At 38.1% G+C, this 20,160-nt stretch overlaps 2 protein-coding genes across 2 annotated transcripts; both read right to left on the bottom strand.

Annotated features, from left to right (window-relative positions):
• Window positions 1-408: 408 nt before the first annotated feature.
• LOC130164886 (macrophage mannose receptor 1-like) lies at window positions 409-16,643 on the bottom strand. The gene is made up of 14 exons (XM_056369879.1): window positions 16,337-16,643; window positions 11,185-11,233; window positions 10,470-10,510; window positions 9,735-10,109; window positions 8,829-9,170; window positions 8,038-8,381; window positions 5,979-6,240; window positions 5,530-5,807; window positions 3,179-3,349; window positions 2,594-2,669; window positions 2,004-2,381; window positions 1,425-1,757; window positions 893-1,205; window positions 409-615 (listed from the first exon to the last, which is right to left on the bottom strand). Exons 2-14 carry the CDS (start codon window positions 11,202-11,204, stop codon window positions 573-575), a joined length of 2,976 nt encoding a protein of 991 aa, XP_056225854.1. The 5' UTR covers window positions 11,205-11,233; window positions 16,337-16,643; the 3' UTR covers window positions 409-572.
• Window positions 16,644-16,984: 341 nt separating this feature from the next.
• On the bottom strand, window positions 16,985-19,899 carry LOC130164885 (C-type mannose receptor 2-like). Its single transcript, XM_056369878.1, has 3 exons — window positions 19,485-19,899; window positions 18,579-18,920; window positions 16,985-18,131 (listed from the first exon to the last, which is right to left on the bottom strand). The coding sequence occupies exons 1-3, from the start codon at window positions 19,897-19,899 to the stop codon at window positions 17,785-17,787; spliced, it is 1,104 nt and encodes a 367-aa protein (XP_056225853.1). The 3' UTR covers window positions 16,985-17,784.
• Window positions 19,900-20,160: the final 261 nt, after the last annotated feature.

The raw sequence follows: 20,160 nt of genomic DNA, 5'->3' as shown, positions 1-20,160 counted from the left end.
TTTGTTTATTTTAATAAACCTAACCTTAGACAAAACACGACTTTCATTGCTGATTTCCATGTAAATATATAATTTGGTTTGAATTGAAAGAAAAACAGAGATGATGTTCAACCAGTGAGCTGTCAGTTAATTCATTCCAATGAACCCACAGCACAGTGTCTTTCAGTTGGTGCACAGCAGGTCAACTGAACATACAAATGCATGAGAGCCACACGGAGGCGTAGTTGTGCTGGTTGTAGGCCAATAAACACACTATTTAACCACTGGAGTCCAAAGTTTATGTTTTGTAACAGTAAAATGTGTTTCTCAGTAAATATCCTGAGTTTAAACTGTTTTTATAAAACTGCCTATCCTTAGGTTATATTCATGTTTGGTTTTTTTTGGAAATAAAATGAGTACCAGCTGATATATTGTTATCACATTTATTAAACTGTTGAATATCAATACATTCAGCCTAAAGTATTTCATTTGTGCTCAGTGAAAACATGCAATTCCCACAATATAGACAGTAACATTTCCAAGCAAAGCAAAAACTACCTCCAAAAGATACAAACAAAAAAACATGATCGCTGTTATCTGGTACCATGCAGCCATAATGAAGAAAGGCTGATGTTCCTGAATCAGGACAATGGAGACAGAAAAATATGTTTGTTAGTGTAGCCACTTTAAATGTCTAAACTGCACTAAACCAGACTCTTGGTAACTCTGTTTCTCTGCCCGTCAGTTTGTGATCTCTACATTTTCATACTGCTGTGCAATAAAGCCACAAAACCGTGATTACATGGTATAAGCTTGTTGCACTAAAGAAATATACACCAGAAATATAAAGCCTGTCAGCACTGGGTCTGGGTGGGTTTTTAACATTTCCTATACAGCACAGATGAAATCATACTTCTCAGTATCAGCCTTTTTGACCCACTGTCCGTCGCTCGCCATGGCAGCAGAATGGAAACAGGCGTCAGGCTCTTGCCCTGGGCCCCAGTTGTCATAGCAGACTAGATGATCATTGACCCAGAACCACAAATCCAGAACGCAGGTGTAGCGCAGTCCCAGCCAGACAAAAGGAGATGAGGCGTTCTTGGCTCTCTGTTGGACCCATCTCTGCTGGTAGACGTTAGTGATGGAGACCAGGTCACGGTGGTGCTCTCTGCAGTAATCCAAGGCTTCGTCCCAGGTCTTGTGCTCTTGGATCAGGATCAGTTTTTCTGTCAAGAACAAACACAGGAAGTTCAGTTCAATTATCAGAACGTCATGTTATAGTGAGGACCGTCAAATGCTGATACTGATCACAAAACTTCTATGTTCAAGTCACTGCAAGTCAAGTCAACTTCAAGAACAGTTTATGTGACAGTAAATGTTAACCATCATCAAATGTTAAGATTTTTAAACAAGAAAAAAAACTGATAGATCTTTGAAAAACTCACCTTTATAGCAGAAGAAGGGTTTTTTAGTCATACATTGATCAGTGTCCCATTCTCCTGATGTCTTTACAAAAGTACAGTTCTTTTCACCTTGTCCATCTCTAAATGGCTCCTGATCCCAGTGTCTGAAAGAGAAATTGCTCCCATCTGAGCAAGTCCAGGTGTCTCTGAACAAGCCGATCCAAAATTCATCGCGATCCGCTATTTCTTGCTTTAGTTTGTCATCTTCTAACTGATCTCCACTGACCAGGTCTGTGTGATGTTCTCTGCAGAATCTCTGAGCCTCTGTCCAGTTTTTTTTCTCCTTTTTAAAACAGAATTTATCACTGGAGCTTTCTGTGGAGTGAACAGACAAAACATGAAATCTAGTCTCAGAAAATTCGATTTTTCTTACAAGTGAAACAATAATAATTATTATTATTATTCATCATTTTTTAATCACATCAGCCAAGTTTTTACATGATTCTATATAAATAAATGAGGTGTACGTCCACATAGAAAACAATTATTAGACATGCTGACATGCTGAACACGCGTAACAGAACACACAAAACAGTAAGAATATGAGCTGCATGTTCTCACCATTGTAGCAGACAAATTGTTTTTCTTCATGACACTTCGATGTCTTCCATTTCTGATCCCTGATTTTCATCCGCACACAGTTCTTACGGTGTTCATCGTTCAGATCTCTATTTTCCCATTTTGCCTCACTTTCATTGTACTCCACTCCAGGTAGAGACCAGTGCCACATCCTTTTATTTCCTGGTTCACTGTACAACCCAATCCAGGCTTCGGTTTGATTCTTTACAGAGTCAAGGAGTCTCTTCATGTCTGTCATGTCATACACTTTGGCCAGGTCAGTATAATTCTCTCTACAGAATGACTGAGCTTCTTTCCAGGTCTTATTCTCTCCAATAAAGTGGTACTCATAGTGACGACATGTGAAGAAGGAACACTGACCTACACACAGAGAAAGAATATTATTTACGTATTGATGCTGAACAAAGTCACTGCTTACACCACGCCACTTAATTCATACGGGACTCGGAGTGTGATTATTGGATAAGCACCATGAGTAGTGTAACTGTTATATGAATCCAGATTAAGTTGTGTAGTGTAGCTAAAAAAAGGGAAGTCATCGCTCCGGTGTAGAGCCAACATCATTTACTTACCCATCAAAATGAGCAGAAACAGACTCCACTGCATCTTCGCTCTGTCAGATAAACCGAATACAATGATTTTCAACATCTTCCTCGTCCGTGTTTGAGGGAATTCATACAAAAAAAACATGGCAGAAAAAAGCAGGCCTATATATTAAAAAGAAAGAGAAAATGCTCCAACAGTAAACGTGACGTGCAATACAACAGCCTTCAACAAATCCTTCTGTATAGTAGATACACTAGAATGTAGTGTTACGATCGCCATCACTGTCATCACAGGGTGATACACAAAATAGGAAGAAGACAACTTGACGCAGTGTTACCAAAAGCTCAACATTGTATAGTCAGCTTAACAAAAGTCGTATCTATAGTAGGCATATTTTAATTGATTACATTATATTGTCAGGCATTTGTTATTGTGTTGACCATTTTTAAAAACTCATAAATGATATAAATTTATATAATGATTACTTAAGAAAATTATAAGTTGCAATTATAAATTATTACATCAAGTTTGTTTTACACACACACACACACACACACACACACACACACACACACACATATATACACATACACAGCAGCAACTTTACTTACATATGGTTTCTTCTGTCTGTGCTTTACTCTGATGTGTGTCTCTCTCATGTGCTGACGGAAGCTGCTCTGTAAAATATTACATGCTCCACACATATGAGTTATGAGAGAAGTGATTTGCATAATACAACCAAAAAACAAACAAAAGGGAAATATTAACTTTTGACTCTCCAACTAAGAAAACAAAAAGTGTCATAAACTGTTGCCAGGGCTGTACATGTCTCTCTGGGCTTCATCCCAGGTCTTACTGTCCCCAATAAGGTGGTTCTCATAGAGACGATGTGAAGGAAGAACAATGACCTACACACAGAAAAGAAAATTGTGCAATTCAGTGCAGTCGCTTGTTTATTTTAAACTTTATTTGAAAAGAGTCTGACTGTTATTTCCCCTCAGATTAAGCTGTAGTAATTTGCTATTGATCTTTGCTAATATTTTGGTGTGCAGTAACCGAAACACACAGGCTGTTCAGTGAAATGCATACAAACACTTACTGTATATCAAAGGCTACAACAACCCAGAATGTTTCTGTCTAGAAGGTGATGTTCTGAAAATAGAATTCACACTTAAAAGTCAATATTCGAGATTTAGTTTGAAGATAATTTAACATAAAAAAAAAAAAAAAAAATTAAAGTGTAAAATTTGAAGATAAACTTTACCCTCTTGGTACAATTTTTTATTTTTATTTTTTTTAAGACTCTTGTTATTGATCAAAGCCCAGATAAAAACTGACAGCTTCCATTCATGGTGGATATTATAATCATGATTTTGTGTTTTATATGGATTCAAATGTCACAGCTGTCGCATCTCCTGACAACCATAACAGGAAATGTAATGCACTGCATGATTTTACAGGGAAATAAACACGCAAATTTATGTCATCCATGTATTCAGTATCCTTGAACATGACTAATCAACAGTACTCAGTTGTTTACAACCTTTGCCTCACCTATAATATAATAAAAAAAACAATATTTCAAATACAAGACCTGAAAACATATTACAGTGTAAGTTTAAAGAATATTAGAATAACATGCTTTAAACATTAAATAAGATGTGTAAACAAATGTGAGTTTTGCTATCCCTCACTGGCACCAGACTGATTAGTGGACTACAGTTCAAGTGAGACAAGTTGTTTTTAGTTGCTTACCTCAGGTCAGTTTTCCCACATTACAGTTAGGAAACAAAGCCGACTCACGATGTACTAAACAGAACTTTTTCTCCAGGGCAAAAGGAAACCCAGTACAGTGCAGGTGTGTGCTTCAGTGAACTGAAGTGTTACAGTCCTTACAGTATCTTGCTTGTTTAACTAAATCTAAAGTAAATAAATGTAGTAAAGTAAAAAGAACAATATTTCCCTCTGAAATGTAGGAGAGGAAATATAAAGTAGCATGAAAAGGAAGTACCTCAAAATTGTATGTAAGTATGTGTTCGTTCGTTAATGAGAGATGGTGCCACCCTGGACACATCAGTGTCAAGGAAAAACTCTGCACTAGAGACTTGGAGCTGCTAGCGGTTAGCATGCGGCCGTACTATCTCCCGAGAGAGTTTTCACATGTCATTGCGGTGACTGTGTACATCCCCCCCTCGGCCGTCGCCGCTGCAGCCACAGACCAGATCCATAGTGTTGTCTCTCAACTCCTAAACCAGCACCCCCATTCCCTCCTCCTCATCTCTGGGGACTTCAACCACACGTCCCTGTCCTCTGCTCTTCCTACCTTCACCTAGTATGTGGGGTCACACCAGGGACAATAAAACTTCGGACTTGTTGTATGCTAATATCAGGAATGCTTACACCTCATCCCCCCTCCCCCCGCTGGGACGCTCAGATCACAACCTTGTCCACCTGATCACAGACTACACCCCTCTGGTGAATAAACAACCACCTAAGAAGAGGTCTGTGAAGGTGTGGTGCGAGGAGACCAGTGCCAGACTCAGAGATTGCTTTGAAATAACAGACTGGGAAGCACTCTGCACCCCCCACGATGGCGACATCGACACCATGACCCACTGCATCACAGACTATATTAATTTCTGTATGGAGAACACTGTGCCCTCCAAGTCAGTATGCTATTTCGCCAACAATAAACTCTGGGTGACCTCCGAGATTAAGGCCCTGCTGAACGAGAAGAAGAGGGTCTTTCGATCGGGGGACAAGGAGGAGCTGCGCAGAGTCCAGAAGGAACTCAAACAGAAAATCAGGAAAGGGAAGGACTGTTACAGACAGAAACTGGAAGAGCGGCTAGTGCAGAATAACACCAGAGATGTCCCCCTTCTCCATAACAGTTGATCAGATGAGGTGTCAATTTAAGAAGATCAAGACAAGGAAGGCCCAGATGGCATCAGCCCCAGATTACTGTGCAGATCAGCTCTGTGGTGTGCTCATGCACTTGTTTAATCTGAGCCTGAGCCTGGAGAAAGTATCGGCCCTTTGGAAGACCTCCTGTGTGGTCCCGGTACCTAAAACCCAGCGCCCCAAGGAGCCTAACCATTTCGGGCCTGTTGTCTTGACCTCTCACCTGATGAAGACTTTGGAGAGGATCATCCTGAGTCACCTGAGACCACTGGTGAGCACACAGCTGGACCCCCTGCAGTTTGCTTACCGGCCTAGTGCTGGTGTGGACGATGCAGTGATCTACATGCATAGATCACTGCCACGCCTGGAGGACAGTGGGAGCACTGTGAGGATCATGTTTTTTTACTTTTTTAGTGCTTTCAACACAATCCTGCCGTCACTGCTCAGAGTGAAGTTGGAAAGTGTGGGAGTGGACCATTACCTGGCTGCATTGATGATAGACTACCTCACCAACAGACCACAGGACGTGAGGCTTCGTCACAGTGTGTCTGATGTGGTGCTCTGCAGTACAGGTGCCCCCCAGGGTACGGTGCTCTCCCCTTTTCTCTTCACCCTGTACACCTCGGACTTCACACACAACACCACACACTGCCACGTCCAGAAGTTCTCTGACGACACAGCCATTGTTGGGTGTGTTTCGGAGGGAAATGAACTTGAATACAGGACAGTCATCAGGGACTTTGTCAGCTGGTGCAAGATCAACCAGCTTCAGCTTAATGCCAGCAAAACAAAGGAGATGATTGTGAACCCCAGGCGGAAGACATCCCACTTCACACCAGTGAACATCCAGGGACTGGACATCGAGGTGGTGGATAACTACAAGTTCCTGTGGGTTCACCTAAACAACAAACTGGACTGGTCCACCAACGCCCACGCTCTCTACAAGAAGGGTCAGAGTCGCCTTCACCTGCTGAGGAGACTGAGGTCCTTTGGCGTGTGTGGGGCTCTCCTCAGGACCTTCTATGACTCTATGGTGGCCTCAGCCATCTACTTCGCTGTGGTCTGCTGGAGAGGGGGCAGCACTGACAGGGATAGGCAGAGGCTCAACAAACTGATCTGGAAAGCGAGCTCTGTCCTGGGCTGCCCCCTAGACTCCATTGAGGAAGTAGGTGACAGGAGGATGTTACCTAAGCTGACATCCATCATGAACAATACCTCTCACCCTCTGCATGACACTGTAGGGTCTCTGAGTAGCTTCTTCAGCAGCAGACTTTTACATCCTCGCTGTAAGAAGGAGAGGTTCCACAGGTCCTTCATTCCAGCAGCTGTCAGACTCCACAACTCCTGCTCTTCCTGACCATGTGCAAACTTGTCTGTGCTGCAGAGTTATGAGGAAAATTACCGCCCCCAAACAGGATTGGATTTTATTTTTATCCTTCTGCTCGCACCTCTTCATGAAAACGATTCATAGCATTTAGTGTTGGTAGATCTATACTGCCATCTGCTGTTCACACTGAAATGAAACGTGTTTCACTTTTTTTCGTGTGTGAGTTATGTATAGATTTTAAACATGGCATGGAAATTCATGCTGCTATAACAAGTTGTCTTTTTTTTCAACTCAAATGTCTGAAAATTGAATCAAAAGTTCTTTTTTTTTTTTTTTTTTACAATATTATATATTTGAAATGTATACATGTAAAATGTATGTTAGATCATGCCTGTGGAAGTAGACGGGATCACTCCATTGTTTAACAGTTTATTGTTTAACAGTTTCAACAGCAGAGAAATCACTTATCCATTTAAACAAAACTCCAAAAACTGTAATAATAACATAAATGTGATTTTACATGATGTTGCTGGATCTTAAGCACAACATCAAAAAGTAAAACATGAATATAGACTGGTGTTTCATTCCTGTTGTCTCTTGTAAGCAGATTACCTTATATACTGACGTGAGAGAAAACTAAGTTTTAAATGACTAAATTTAAAACAAAGTTTTAGATTACAGTCGAGACAGACGGCTGCCCACGATGTGCCTGGTTCTGCTCAAGGTTTCTACCTATCAGAAAGAGTTTCTTCTTGCCACTGTTGGCAAGTGCTTGCTCATCGGGGAACGGTGAGTCTCTTTAAAAAATATTATAACCAGTATTCAGTGCTATATTAAAAAATTTAATAAAATTGAAATAGGAAAAAAATTGAACATGAAATAGCAAGAAAGAGAAGAACACTTATGGAAATAAGTAATATATACAAACGATCAGTGTAATTTCACCAGGTGTGACAAAGACAGTGAAAAATATGTTTACATGATTATTTCAGATGGAATTATAGTTGTAAATCTCCCTAGTCATCAATTGCTTTGTAATTGAATTTTATTTTTATTTGCAATCTTCAATGAATTTAGTAAGTTAGTAATTTTGTGTCTGTCCTCCCAAGATTGTGATTCCTACAGTTCCCAGAAAGCCCTTCAATAAACCCAGAAAGCATATAAAGTGGAAGTTTCTTCAGCACCAACAAGAACAAATGGAGGAAATGAATTTTAAATTTTAAGTGAGTGGAGTGAGTTTTAAAAATCAGAACAGATGAAATTAAACTTCTCGCTATCCATTTTTTTGATCCACTTATATTGTCCTCCTGTCTCCATGGCTCCAGAAAGGTCACAGTCATCTGTCTTTTCTTCTGACTCCCAGTTCGAATAGTCAGCTGTCTCGTCACTCACCCAGAACCAGAAACCCAGAGTGCAGGTGTAGCGCATTCCCAGCCAGACAAAAGGAGATGAGGCGTTCTTGGCTCTCTGTTGGACCCATCTCTGCTGGTGAACGTCAGTGATGGAGACCAGGTCTCGGTGTTTCTCTCTGCAGTAATCGAAGGCCTCCACCCAGGTCTTGTTTTGTTGGATCAGGATCAATTTGTCTGTAATGAACAAACACAGGACCTTAAAAAAAATCCTTAAAACAATGGGTGAACAGCATAAAAATGAAAACAGAAAAGAAAGTATCAAATAACAATTCTGATAAATATCAAAACTTTTATTGTTCAAGTCACACTTTGTTCCAATAAGAAAAAAAAACAAAACACTTCGAGAGCAGCTGTTGTGTCAGTCTACATTCACACCTAAACTAATGGCATTGTTAGAGGAGCAGTTCCTTCACATAGGTCGGTCATCGTCATCAACTGTTAACATTTCAGCACATAAGAATTAATACAGACTATGATCAAAGAAATAAATCATTATAATATTTTGGTTAAACCCATCTAGAAAAAAAACCACTGAAGGAGATTCATGCATGCATAAAAAAATAACTAAACAGATAATAATTGTAAACTCAGTGGGTCAAAACAGATCTTTGAAAAACTCACCTTTATAGCAGAAGAAGGGTTTTCTTTCATGACATTGATCAGTGCCCCATTTTCCTGATGTCTTTAAAAGAACACATTTGTTTGGACCTTTTCCACCTCTAAATGACTCATGATCCCAGTGTCTGAAAGAGAAAATGCTCCCATCTGACCAAGTCCAGGTGTCTCTGAACAAGCCGATCCACAATTGTTTTTCTTTGGTCATGTTCATTTCTTTCTTCAGTTCAACATCTTGTAACTGGCGTTCTCCACTGACCAGGTCTGTGTGATTTTCTCTGCAGTAGCTCTGAGCCTGTGTCCAGTTCTTATCCTTATAAATCAAATGGTATTTAACAATTGAGCTTTCTGTGGAGTGAACAGACAAACAAGCATCATAAGAAATGCCCTCTTTTTTATTTTTTACAATTTGGCTAGTCTTAGAAAATTCAATTTTTTTCCGACAGATGAAACAACAACAGCAAAAATAAGTCCTTGATTCAACAGTAGTTAAATGTGGCTCAGGAGCTAGATCGGATCAGGAGCTAATCAGAGGGTCGGCTCCTGCAGTTTGCATGTTAAAGTGTCCCTGGGCAAGAAAATGAACCCCAAAATTGCCCCCGATGTATCATCAGTGTGTTAGAAAAGTGCTGAAGGCAAAGTAAAAGCCCTCTATGAACAGATGAGTGAACTGGTGAATGTGGCTGGTAGTGTGAAGCACACAAGACTACAACATCGCCACATTCGTGCAGTCCATTTACCATGTATTAGATGAATCATTTTTTTAACATCACCCAGGGTTTTACTTCGTCCATATGAATAAATGAGGTGTATGTCCACGTGGAAAACAATTATTAGACAGGATGACGTGCTGAACACACGTGATAGAATAGGCTACTCATGACAGTAAGAATATTAACCACATATGCTCACCATCGTAGCAGATGAATGACTTTGCCTGATCACAAACTAGATCGTACAATTTAAGTGCAGTGTTCATCGAAACACAGTTCTCATGACCCTTGACATCATTCGGCTCGTCTTCATCCCATAGTGTGTGTGTTTCATTGTACTCCACTCCAGGTAGAGACCAGTGCCACTCCCTTTCTCCTGTGTTGTTGTTGTGCAACCCAATCCAGGCTTTAGTTTGAGCCTCTAAGTTACGGAGTCTCTTTATGTCTGTCATGTTATACACTGTGGCCAGGTCAGTATACTTCTGTCTACAGTACGACTTAGCTTCATCCCAGTTCTTAGTCTCTTCAATGAAGTGGTACTCATAGAAGTGACATGTGGAGAAAGGACAATGACCTACAGAGAGAAAATACTGTAGTGTTAGAGCTACTAGCATGACACGCATCTAAAATCATAAGCTCCACATTTCGTTTGTACACCTTGCCACCTTAATTTAAATGTGGCTCAGTGCCCAGTCTAATTACTTGATTTATTTTTATCGACCCAGCATAAACTGTAGTGATCCTCAACACAACAATGTAACAAAAAGGGAAATTACAGAAAAGGTTAAAGAGCCCACTGGACTATTTGACTTTGAATAAACTTTCACTTCAGTAATGATCAGTGACATATAAACATCAAGCTGTAGTTACATGTGTTTAAAAAAAGAATTGCAGCAGTAATACTGCCCGATATCTGGTAAGATAATTCCCTTACCCATCAGAACGAGTAGAAACAGACTCCACTGCATCTTTGCTCTGTTGGGGGAAACTGATATTTTAGTGTGCAGCAAACCAGTCACAGTGATTCTGATATAGATTGTGGCAGTTTAAAGAAAATGTGCGGTTAAGAAACACAAGCAAAGTGTACCACCCTCTCCAGGAAGCAAAGTAATGCTTAAAGGCAAACATGCAAACTATGATCAAACCATGAAAAGATCTAACAAAACCCTACAGTGTTTCCTCTAGGATTTTTTTCAGCAGTGGGGGGCATGCTCTCTGGGTGGTGGTTGTAGTGGGGGGGTGGGGGCAGGCATACACAAATGACCAAATGAGCAGTTGACAGCAGATTTTACTTTCAACGCCTATTTATTGGCTGGCCAGTTGAAAATTGTTTTTATCGCTACCATTGAACTTTTACAATATATATCTCAGCCATATACAATGTCAAGAAAAATAAATACCTTTGGTTTGTGAAAAATAAATGTTCCTTCAACTTTAACCAGTTGAAAATGTAAAAAGTAAAAAATAAATAAAACAATAACATTAAATAAATAAAAATAATAAATAAACATATAAAGATCAGCTAGATGGGGCTGTAGAGTCAGTGGCAAAGTTTGCACCCAGGCTCGGGTGCAAGTGTGAACATTAAAATACTATTTTTTACCTAACCATCATCATTTACGAGTCAGTAAAGGCTTATGATAGGCTACCTGACTAGCGTCTTCTTCATCTGTTGTCTTTCTCTTCTTAGAGAAGTATCTGAAAATGCAGTCAGCGGTTAATACATAATGATGTGTAGATATTAGCTTAATGCTAACAATTAGTTTAAGTTAGCGTCACTGAGTTGGCTAATACGTCTACCTTTTCTCCGGTAATTCGCTGCCTTATTCCTCATGGCTACACTTCTCTGACTCTCACCTGGTGCCTGACGTGACGTCACTTTCAAGGCCGCGCTCTCGCAGGTAATTAACTCAGTGGCAGGCTGCCACTGCCAAATGAATGTAGAGGAAACACTGCCCTAACTTTGCTTAAAATTATATTTAGTATGAAGGAGTAATGAAGGAAAACAACAACGCTCGCTGTACTGTCCACCTCTGCACACACAGTAAATGATATATCTAGGTTACACAACAGAATCATAACTTACATGGCCTGATTCCCTCTCCCAGCACCTTCAGTCTGATGTCTCTCCTTGATGAGGTGATGACGACTACTCAAATATTGACCTGGTAGGTGCTGTCTTATACCTTAATAGGCTACCAGCATTTCAATATTCAAATACAGAGGACTCAGATCTCTATCATGACGAAGAAATTGTCAATGGATTTCAGAAACATAGTTTACATAATGTAACTTAAATAAAACAAAAAAACAGAAGTGGGACATACTTCCCTGTCCACTGCCCAACATGCAGGAACAAAGATGCTATTTTACAATATCCACTAATAAGAAAAATGTATTTAATTCATGTTAACTACTTAAAAAGACGCCTGATTTTCGCATTGTCCAAAATTCAACTTGGAAAATTCAAAGATAACATTTACTCCCTGAGTTATTGAGGTATTAATGTTACTATGATTTTAATCCATTTTTGGTGTCATTCTATTTATTGCATTTACATATACTGTAACTGATGTCAGGATTGCATATTATAACATTGAGGTTTTATCGTGCTCAGGAAAGTGTTTACCGTTGACACTAATAACTCATTGTCCTTTAGGAGATTCACAATTTAATTTAATATTATAGAAAACAAACATATCACAGTTTTAAGAAGATAAAAATGACATCAAACACAGTCGGTAAAAATAGTGCACAATAATAAAATTTGAAAGAAATAGAGTCACAAAAGCCACCTGTTGGAGAAAATGTAGAATTTACTGTACATATTACGCAATATTTGAGCTTTGTTGCTGATGTAATTTCATTTCATTTAGATTCCTCTTTCAGACACAGCTCACATATATACTGGCATGAATAAAATTTATAAAAACAACTATAGGCAATGTGAACAATCACATATTTCTACAGTGAAATAAAACCTAGTTTCAGTCTATTTATTTGACAATCAATTTAAAGCAATGAATGAAGTCATCGGTTGTACAGTACAAGTTTAACCTAAAGGACTTATCCTGGAAAACCACGGTATGCCACAGTGATGAAATGTACCCAAGTACATTTACTCAGATGATGTACTTAAGTAAACATTTGAGATACTTGTACTTTACTTGAGTGTTTCTATTTGATGCTACTTTCTACTTGTGGGAACTTTTGAGTGCAAATCAAAAATGAAATGAAATGGTAAGTAATTAAGTAATATAAGTAATTAATTCCTGAGTGAAAACAAAAAGGGTAACTATTATAGAAGCTAATACAAAGAAAGTAAAGGACTAACTAAATCACTAGAGCCATGCAAAATAATATCAAGAATGAAGTAGTAAACTCTGTATTGATGAAAGTATCTCTACAATCCTCCATTATCTCAGCGCTCATGACTGAGCTGCACTGTTTGCTAAAATTAGATCAAATATGACCTTTTATATTGGTAATTAAAGCCAGGCCAACATTGGGAATGAAAAGGTGTGCTAGCAGGCAGCTAGCTAACATCAGTGAGCTAAACTGTAACTTCAGGCTAAAGTTAGAAACTAGCTAACAATAGCGCCCATCCATAGATACTTGGCACAGTCTAATTTAGAAACTCTGAAGGTAAGAAAGTAAAGTGCATTGAACAAGCTAGATAGACCTACACACAGAAAGAAAATAGTGCAGTTGAGTGCAGTCGCTTGTTTATTTTAAACTTTATTTGACAAAAGTCTGACTGTTATTTCCCCTCAGATTAAGCTGTAGTAATTTGCTATTGATCTTTGCTAATATTTTGGTGTGCAGTAACCGAAACACACAGGCTGTTCAGTGAAATGCATACAAACACTTACTGTATATCAAAGGCTACAACAACCCAGAATGTTTCTGTCTAGAAGGTGATGTTCTGAAAATAGAATTCACACTTAAAAGTCAATATTCGAGATTTAGTTTGAAGATAATTTCACATAAAAAAAAAATTAAAATTAAAGTGTAAAATTTGAAGATAAACTTTACCCTCTTGGTACAATTTTTTATTTTTATTTTTTTTAAGACTCTTGTTATTGATCAAAGCCCAGATAAAAACTGACAGCTTCCATTCATTGTGGATATTATAATCATGATTTTGTGTTTTATATGGATTCAAATGTCACAGCTGTCGCATCGCCTGACAACCATAACAGGAAATGTTATGGTTGTAATAACTCATTGTCCTTTGCTGCATGATTTTACAGGGAAATAAACACGCAAATTTATGTCATCCATGTATTCAGTATCCTTGAACATGACTAATCAACAGTACTCAGTTGTTTACAACCTTTGCCTCACCTATAATACAATAAAAAAAACAATATTTCAAATACAAGACCTGAAAACATATTAAAATGTAAGTTTAAAGAATATTAGAATAACATGCTTTAAACATTAAATAAGATGTGTAAACAAATGTGAGTTTTGCTATCCCTCACTGGCACCAGACTGATTAGTGGACTACAAGTTCAAGTGAGACAAGTTGTTTTTAGTTGCTTACCTCAGGTCAGTTTTCCCACATTACAGTTAGGAAACAAAGCCGACTCACGATGTACTAAACAGAACTTTTTCTCCAGGGCAAAAGGAAACCCAGTACAGTGCAGGTGTGTGCTTCAGTGAACTGAAGTGTTACAGTCCTTACAGAAGAACAATATTTCCCTCTGACATGTAGGAGAGGAAATATAAAGTAGCATGAAAAGGAAGTACCTCAAAATTGTATGGAAATACAGTAGTTAGAGTAAATGTACTTAATGACTTTCCACCACTGCATATAACTTCAACACTAATGGATTTTAATACTGTTCAATGACCCAACAAGTAAAACTAATTAATTACTGAGTGAAAACAAAGGGGTGGCTATTATAGAAGCTAATATGAAAAAGGTAAAAGACTATCTAAACCACTAGTCACACAAAAGACTGAAGAATGAAGTAGTAAACTCTGTATTGATGAAAGTATCTCTACAATCCTCCATTATCTCGCTGCTCATGACTGAGCTGCAGTGTTTGCTAAAATTAGATCAAATATGACCTTTTATATTGGTAATTAAAGCCAGGCCAACATTGGGAATGAAAAGGTGTGCTATCAGGCAGCTAGCTAACATCAGTGAGCTAAACTGTAACTTCAGGCTAAAGTTAGAAACTAGCTACCAATAGCGCCCATCCATAGATACTTGGCACAGTCTAATTTAGAAACTCTGAAGGTAAGAAAGTAAAGTGCATTGAACAAGCTAGATAGACCTACACACAGAAAGAAAATAGTGCAGTTGAGTGCAGTCGCTTGTTTATTTTAAACTTTATTTGACAAAAGTCTGACTGTTATTTCCCCTCAGATTAAGCTGTAGTAATTTGCTATTGATCTTTGCTAATATTTTGGTGTGCAGTAACCAAAACACACAGGCTGTTCAGTGAAATGCATACAAACACTTACTGTATATCAAAGGCTACAACAACCCAGAATGTTTCTGTCTAGAAGGTGATGTTCTGAAAATAGAATTCACACTTAAAAGTCAATATTCGAGATTTAGTTTGAAGATAATTTCACATAAAAAAAAAAATAAAAATTAAAGTGTAAAATTTGAAGATAAACTTTACCCTCTTGGTACAATTTTTTATTTTTATTTTTTTTAAGACTCTTGTTATTGATCAAAGCCCAGATAAAAACTGACAGCTTCCATTCATGGTGGATATTATAATCATGATTTTGTGTTTTATATGGATTCAAATGTCACAGCTGTCGCATCGCCTGACAACCATAACAGGAAATGTAATGCACTGCATGATTTTACAGGGAAATAAACACGCAAATTTATGTCATCCATGTATTCAGTATCCTTGAACATGACTAATCAACAGTACTCAGTTGTTTACAACCTTTGCCTCACCTATAATACAATAAAAAAAAACAATATTTCAAATACAAGACCTGAAAACATATTAAAATGTAAGTTTAAAGAATATTAGAATAACATGCTTTAAACATTAAATAAGATGTGTAAACAAATGTGAGTTTTGCTATCCCTCACTGGCACCAGACTGATTAGTGGACTACAAGTTCAAGTGAGACAAGTTGTTTTTAGTTGCTTACCTCAGGTCAGTTTTCCCACATTACAGTTAGGAAACAAAGCCGACTCACGATGTACTAAACAAAACTTTTTCTCCAGGGCAAAAGGAAACCCAGTACAGTGCAGGTGTGTGCTTCAGTGAACTGAAGTGTTACAGTCCTTACAGTATCTTGCTTGTTTAAATAAAGCTAAACCACTGCATATAACTTCAACACTAATGGATTTTAATACTCTTCAATGACCCAACAAGTAAAACTAATTAATTACTGAGTGAAAACAAAGGGGTGGCTATTATAGAAGCTAATATGAAAAAGGTAAAAGACTATCTAAACCACTAGAGTCACACAAAAGACTGAAGAATGAAGTAGTAAACTCTGTATTGATGAAAGTATATCTACAATCCTCCATTATCTCAGCGCTCATGACTGAGCTGCACTGTTTGCTAAAATTACATCATATATGACCTTTTATATTGGTAATTAAAGCCAGGCCAACATTGGGAATGAAAAGGTGTGCTAGCAGGCAGCTAGCTAACATCAGTGAGCTAAACTGTAACTTCAGGCTAAAGTTAGAAACTAGCTAACAATAGCGCCCATCCATAGATACTTGGCACAGTCTAATTTAGAAACTCTGAAGGTAAGAAAGTAAAGTGCATTGAACAAGCTAGAAAGTTCGCTACTGCTACTTACATTTTCCAACAGTGTTTCAATTTGCTTGTGCAACACACACAGGTCCAGAGACGCTACACACTGTTTGGAGTAAGGCAAGCAGAGGGGCTGTTCAGGTAACATCAGAGTTACGAAATGGTACGGTCCACTTTAGGGGTGTCTGAATTGGTAGTACAAGATTCTTCCAGGCGTGAGTATGCGGAATATAATGTAATATTGACAGTTACAGGTAAGTAGGATATATAAATGTTTCACACCCCCCAAAACTGTTGTCAGAGACCAAAGCAGGCTGATACAGTCTTGTCTGTGCTGCAGAGTTATGAGGAAAATTACCGCCCCCAAACAGGATTGGATTTTATTTTTATCCTTCTGCTCGCACCTCTTCATGAAAACGATTCATAGCATTTAGTGTTGGTAGATCTATACTGCCATCTGCTGTTCACACTGAAATGCAATGTGTTTCACTTTTTTTCGTATGTGAGTTATGTATAGATTTTAAACATGGCATGGAAATTCATGCTGCTATAACAAGTTCTGAAAATTGAATCAAAAGCTCATATATTTTTTTTTACAATATTATATATTTGAAATGTATACATGTAAAATGTATGTTAGATCATGCCTGTGGAAGTAGACGGGATCACTCCATTGTTTAACAGTTTATTGTTTAACAGTTTCAACAGCAGAGAAATCACTTATCCATTTAAACAAAACTCCAAAAACTGCTATGATAACATAATGTGATTTTACATGATGTTACTGGATCTTAAGCACAACATCAAAAAATAAAACATGAATATAGACTGGTGTTTCATTCCTGTTGTCTCTTGTAAGCAGATTACCTTATATACTGATGTGAGAGAAAACTAAGTTTTAAATGACTAAATTTAAAACAAAGTTTTAGATTACAGTCGAGACAGACGGCTGCCCACGATGTGCCTGGTTCTGCTCAAGGTTTCTACCTATCAGAAAGAGTTTCTTCTTGCCACTGTTTGCAAGTGCTTGCTCGTAGGGGAACGGTGAGTCTCTTTAAAAAATATTATAACCAGTATTCAGTGCTATATTAAAAAATTAAATAAAATTGAAATAGGATAAAAATTGAACCTGAAATAGCAAGAAAGAGAAGAACACTTATGGAAATAAGTAATATATACAAACGATCAATGTAATTTCACCAGGTGTGACAAAGACAGTGAAAAATATGTTTACATGATTATTTCAGATGGAATTATAGTTGTAAATCTCCCTAGTCATCAATTGCTTTGTAATTGAATTTTATTTTTATTTGCAATCTTCAATGAATTTAGTAAGTTAGTAATTTTGTGTCTGTCCTCCCAAGATTGTGATTCCTACAGTTCCCAGAAAGCCCTTCAATAAACCCAGAAAACATATAAAGTGGAAGCTTCTTCAGCACCAACAAGAACAAATGGAGGAAATGAATTTTAAATTTTAAGTGAGTGGAGTGAGTTTTAAAAATCAGAACAGATGAAATTAAACTTCTCGCTATCCATTTTTTTGATCCACTTATATTGTCCTCCTGTCTCCATGGCTCCAGAAAGGTCACAGTCATCTGTCTTTTCTTCTGACTCCCAGTTCGAATAGTCAGCTGTCTCGTCACTCACCCAGAACCAGAAACCCAGAGTGCAGGTGTAGCGCATTCCCAGCCAGACAAAAGGAGATGAGGCGTTCTTGGCTCTCTGTTGGACCCATCTCTGCTGGTGAACGTCAGTGATGGAGACCAGGTCTCGGTGTTTCTCTCTGCAGTAATCGAAGGCCTCCACCCAGGTCTTGTTTTGTTGGATCAGGATCAATTTGTCTGTAATGAACAAACACAGGACCTTAAAAAAAATCTTTAAAACAATGGGTGAACAGCATAAAGATGAAAACAGAAAAGAAAGTATCAAATAACAATTCTGATAAATATCAAAACTTTTATTGTTCAAGTCACACTTTGTTCCAATAAGAAAAAAAAACAAAACACTTCGAGAGCAGCTGTTGTGTCAGTCTACATTCACACCTAAACTAATGGCATTGTTAGAGGAGCAGTTCCTTCACATAGGTCGGTCATCGTCATCAACTGTTAACATTTCAGCACATAAGAATTAATACAGACTATGATCAAAGAAATAAATCATTATAATATTTTGGTTAAACCCATCTAGAAAAAAAACCACTGAAGGACATTCATGCATGCATAAAAAAATAACTAAACAGATAATAATTGTAAACTCAGTGGGTCAAAACAGATCTTTGAAAAACTCACCTTTATAGCAGAAGAAGGGTTTTCTTTCATGACATTGATCAGTGCCCCATTTTCCTGATGTCTTTAAAAGAACACATTTGTTTGGACCTTTTCCATCTCTAAATGACTCATGATCCCAGTGTCTGAAAGAGAAAATGCTCCCATCTGACCAAGTCCAGGTGTCTCTGAACAAGCCGATCCACAATTGTTTTTCTTTGGTCATGTTCTTTTCTTCTGTTAGTTCAACATCTTGTAACTGGCGTTCTCCACTGACCAGGTCTGTGTGATATTCTCTGCAGTAGCTCTGAGCCTGTGTCCATTTTTTATCCTTATTAATCAAATGGTATTTATCACTTGAGCTTTCTGTGGAGTGAACAGACAAACAAGCATCATAAGAAATGCCCTCTTTTTTATTTTTTACAATTTGGCTAGTCTTAGAAAATTCAATTTTTTTCCGACAGATGAAACAACAACAGCAAAAATAAGTCCTTGATTAAACAGTAGTTAAATGTGGCTCAGGAGCTAGATCGGATCAGGAGCTAATCAGAGGGTCGGCTCCTGCGGTTTGCATGTTAAAGTGTCCCTGGACAAGAAAATGAACCCCAAAATTGCCCCCGATGTATCATCAGTGTGTTAGAAAAGTGCTGAAGGCAAAGTAAAAGCCCTCTATGAACAGATGAGTGAACTGGTGAATGTGGCTGGTAGTGTGAAGCACACAAGACTACAACATCGCCACATTCGTGCAGTCCATTTACCATGTATTAGATGAATCATTTTTTTAACATCACCCAGGGTTTTACTTCGTCCATATGAATAAATGAGGTGTATGTCCACGTGGAAAACAATTATTAGACAGGATGACGTGCTGAACACACGTGATAGAATAGGCTACTCATGACAGTAAGAATATTAACCACATATGCTCACCATCGTAGCAGATGAATGACTTTGCCTGTTTACATGGAAAATCGTACAATTTAAGCGCAGTGTTCATCGAAACACAGTTCTCACTACCCTTGACATCATTCGGCTCCCCTTCTTTCCATAGTGTGTGTGTTTCATTGTACTCCACTCCAGGTAGAGACCAGTGCCACTCCTTTTCTCCTGTTTTGTTGTTGTACAACCCAATCCAGGCTTTAGTTTGAGCCGCTAAGTTACGGAGTCTCTTTATGTCTGTCATGTTATACACTGTCGCCAGGTCAGTATACTTCTCTCTACAGTACGACTTAGCTTCATCCCAGGTCTTAGTCTCTTCAATGAAGTGGTACTCATAGAAGTGACATGTGGAGAAGGGACAATGACCTACAGAGAGAAAATACTGTAGTGTTAGAGCTACTAGCATGACACGCATCTAAAATCATAAGCTCCACATTTTGTTTGTACACCTTGCCACCTTAATTTAAATGTGGCTCAGTGCCCAGTCTAATTACTTGATTTATTTTTATCGACCCAGCATAAACTGTAGTGATCCTCAACACAACAATGTAACAAAAAGGGAAATTACAGAAAAGGTTAAGGAGCCCACTGGACTATTTGACTTTGAATAAACTTTCACTTCAGTAATGATCAGTGACATATAAACATCAAATTGTAGATACAAGTA

Source organism: Seriola aureovittata, chromosome 23 (genome assembly GCF_021018895.1).
Source record: "Seriola aureovittata isolate HTS-2021-v1 ecotype China chromosome 23, ASM2101889v1, whole genome shotgun sequence".
Classification (NCBI taxonomy): domain Eukaryota; kingdom Metazoa; phylum Chordata; class Actinopteri; order Carangiformes; family Carangidae; genus Seriola; species Seriola aureovittata.
This window is presented reverse-complemented; position numbering and strand designations above follow the sequence as displayed.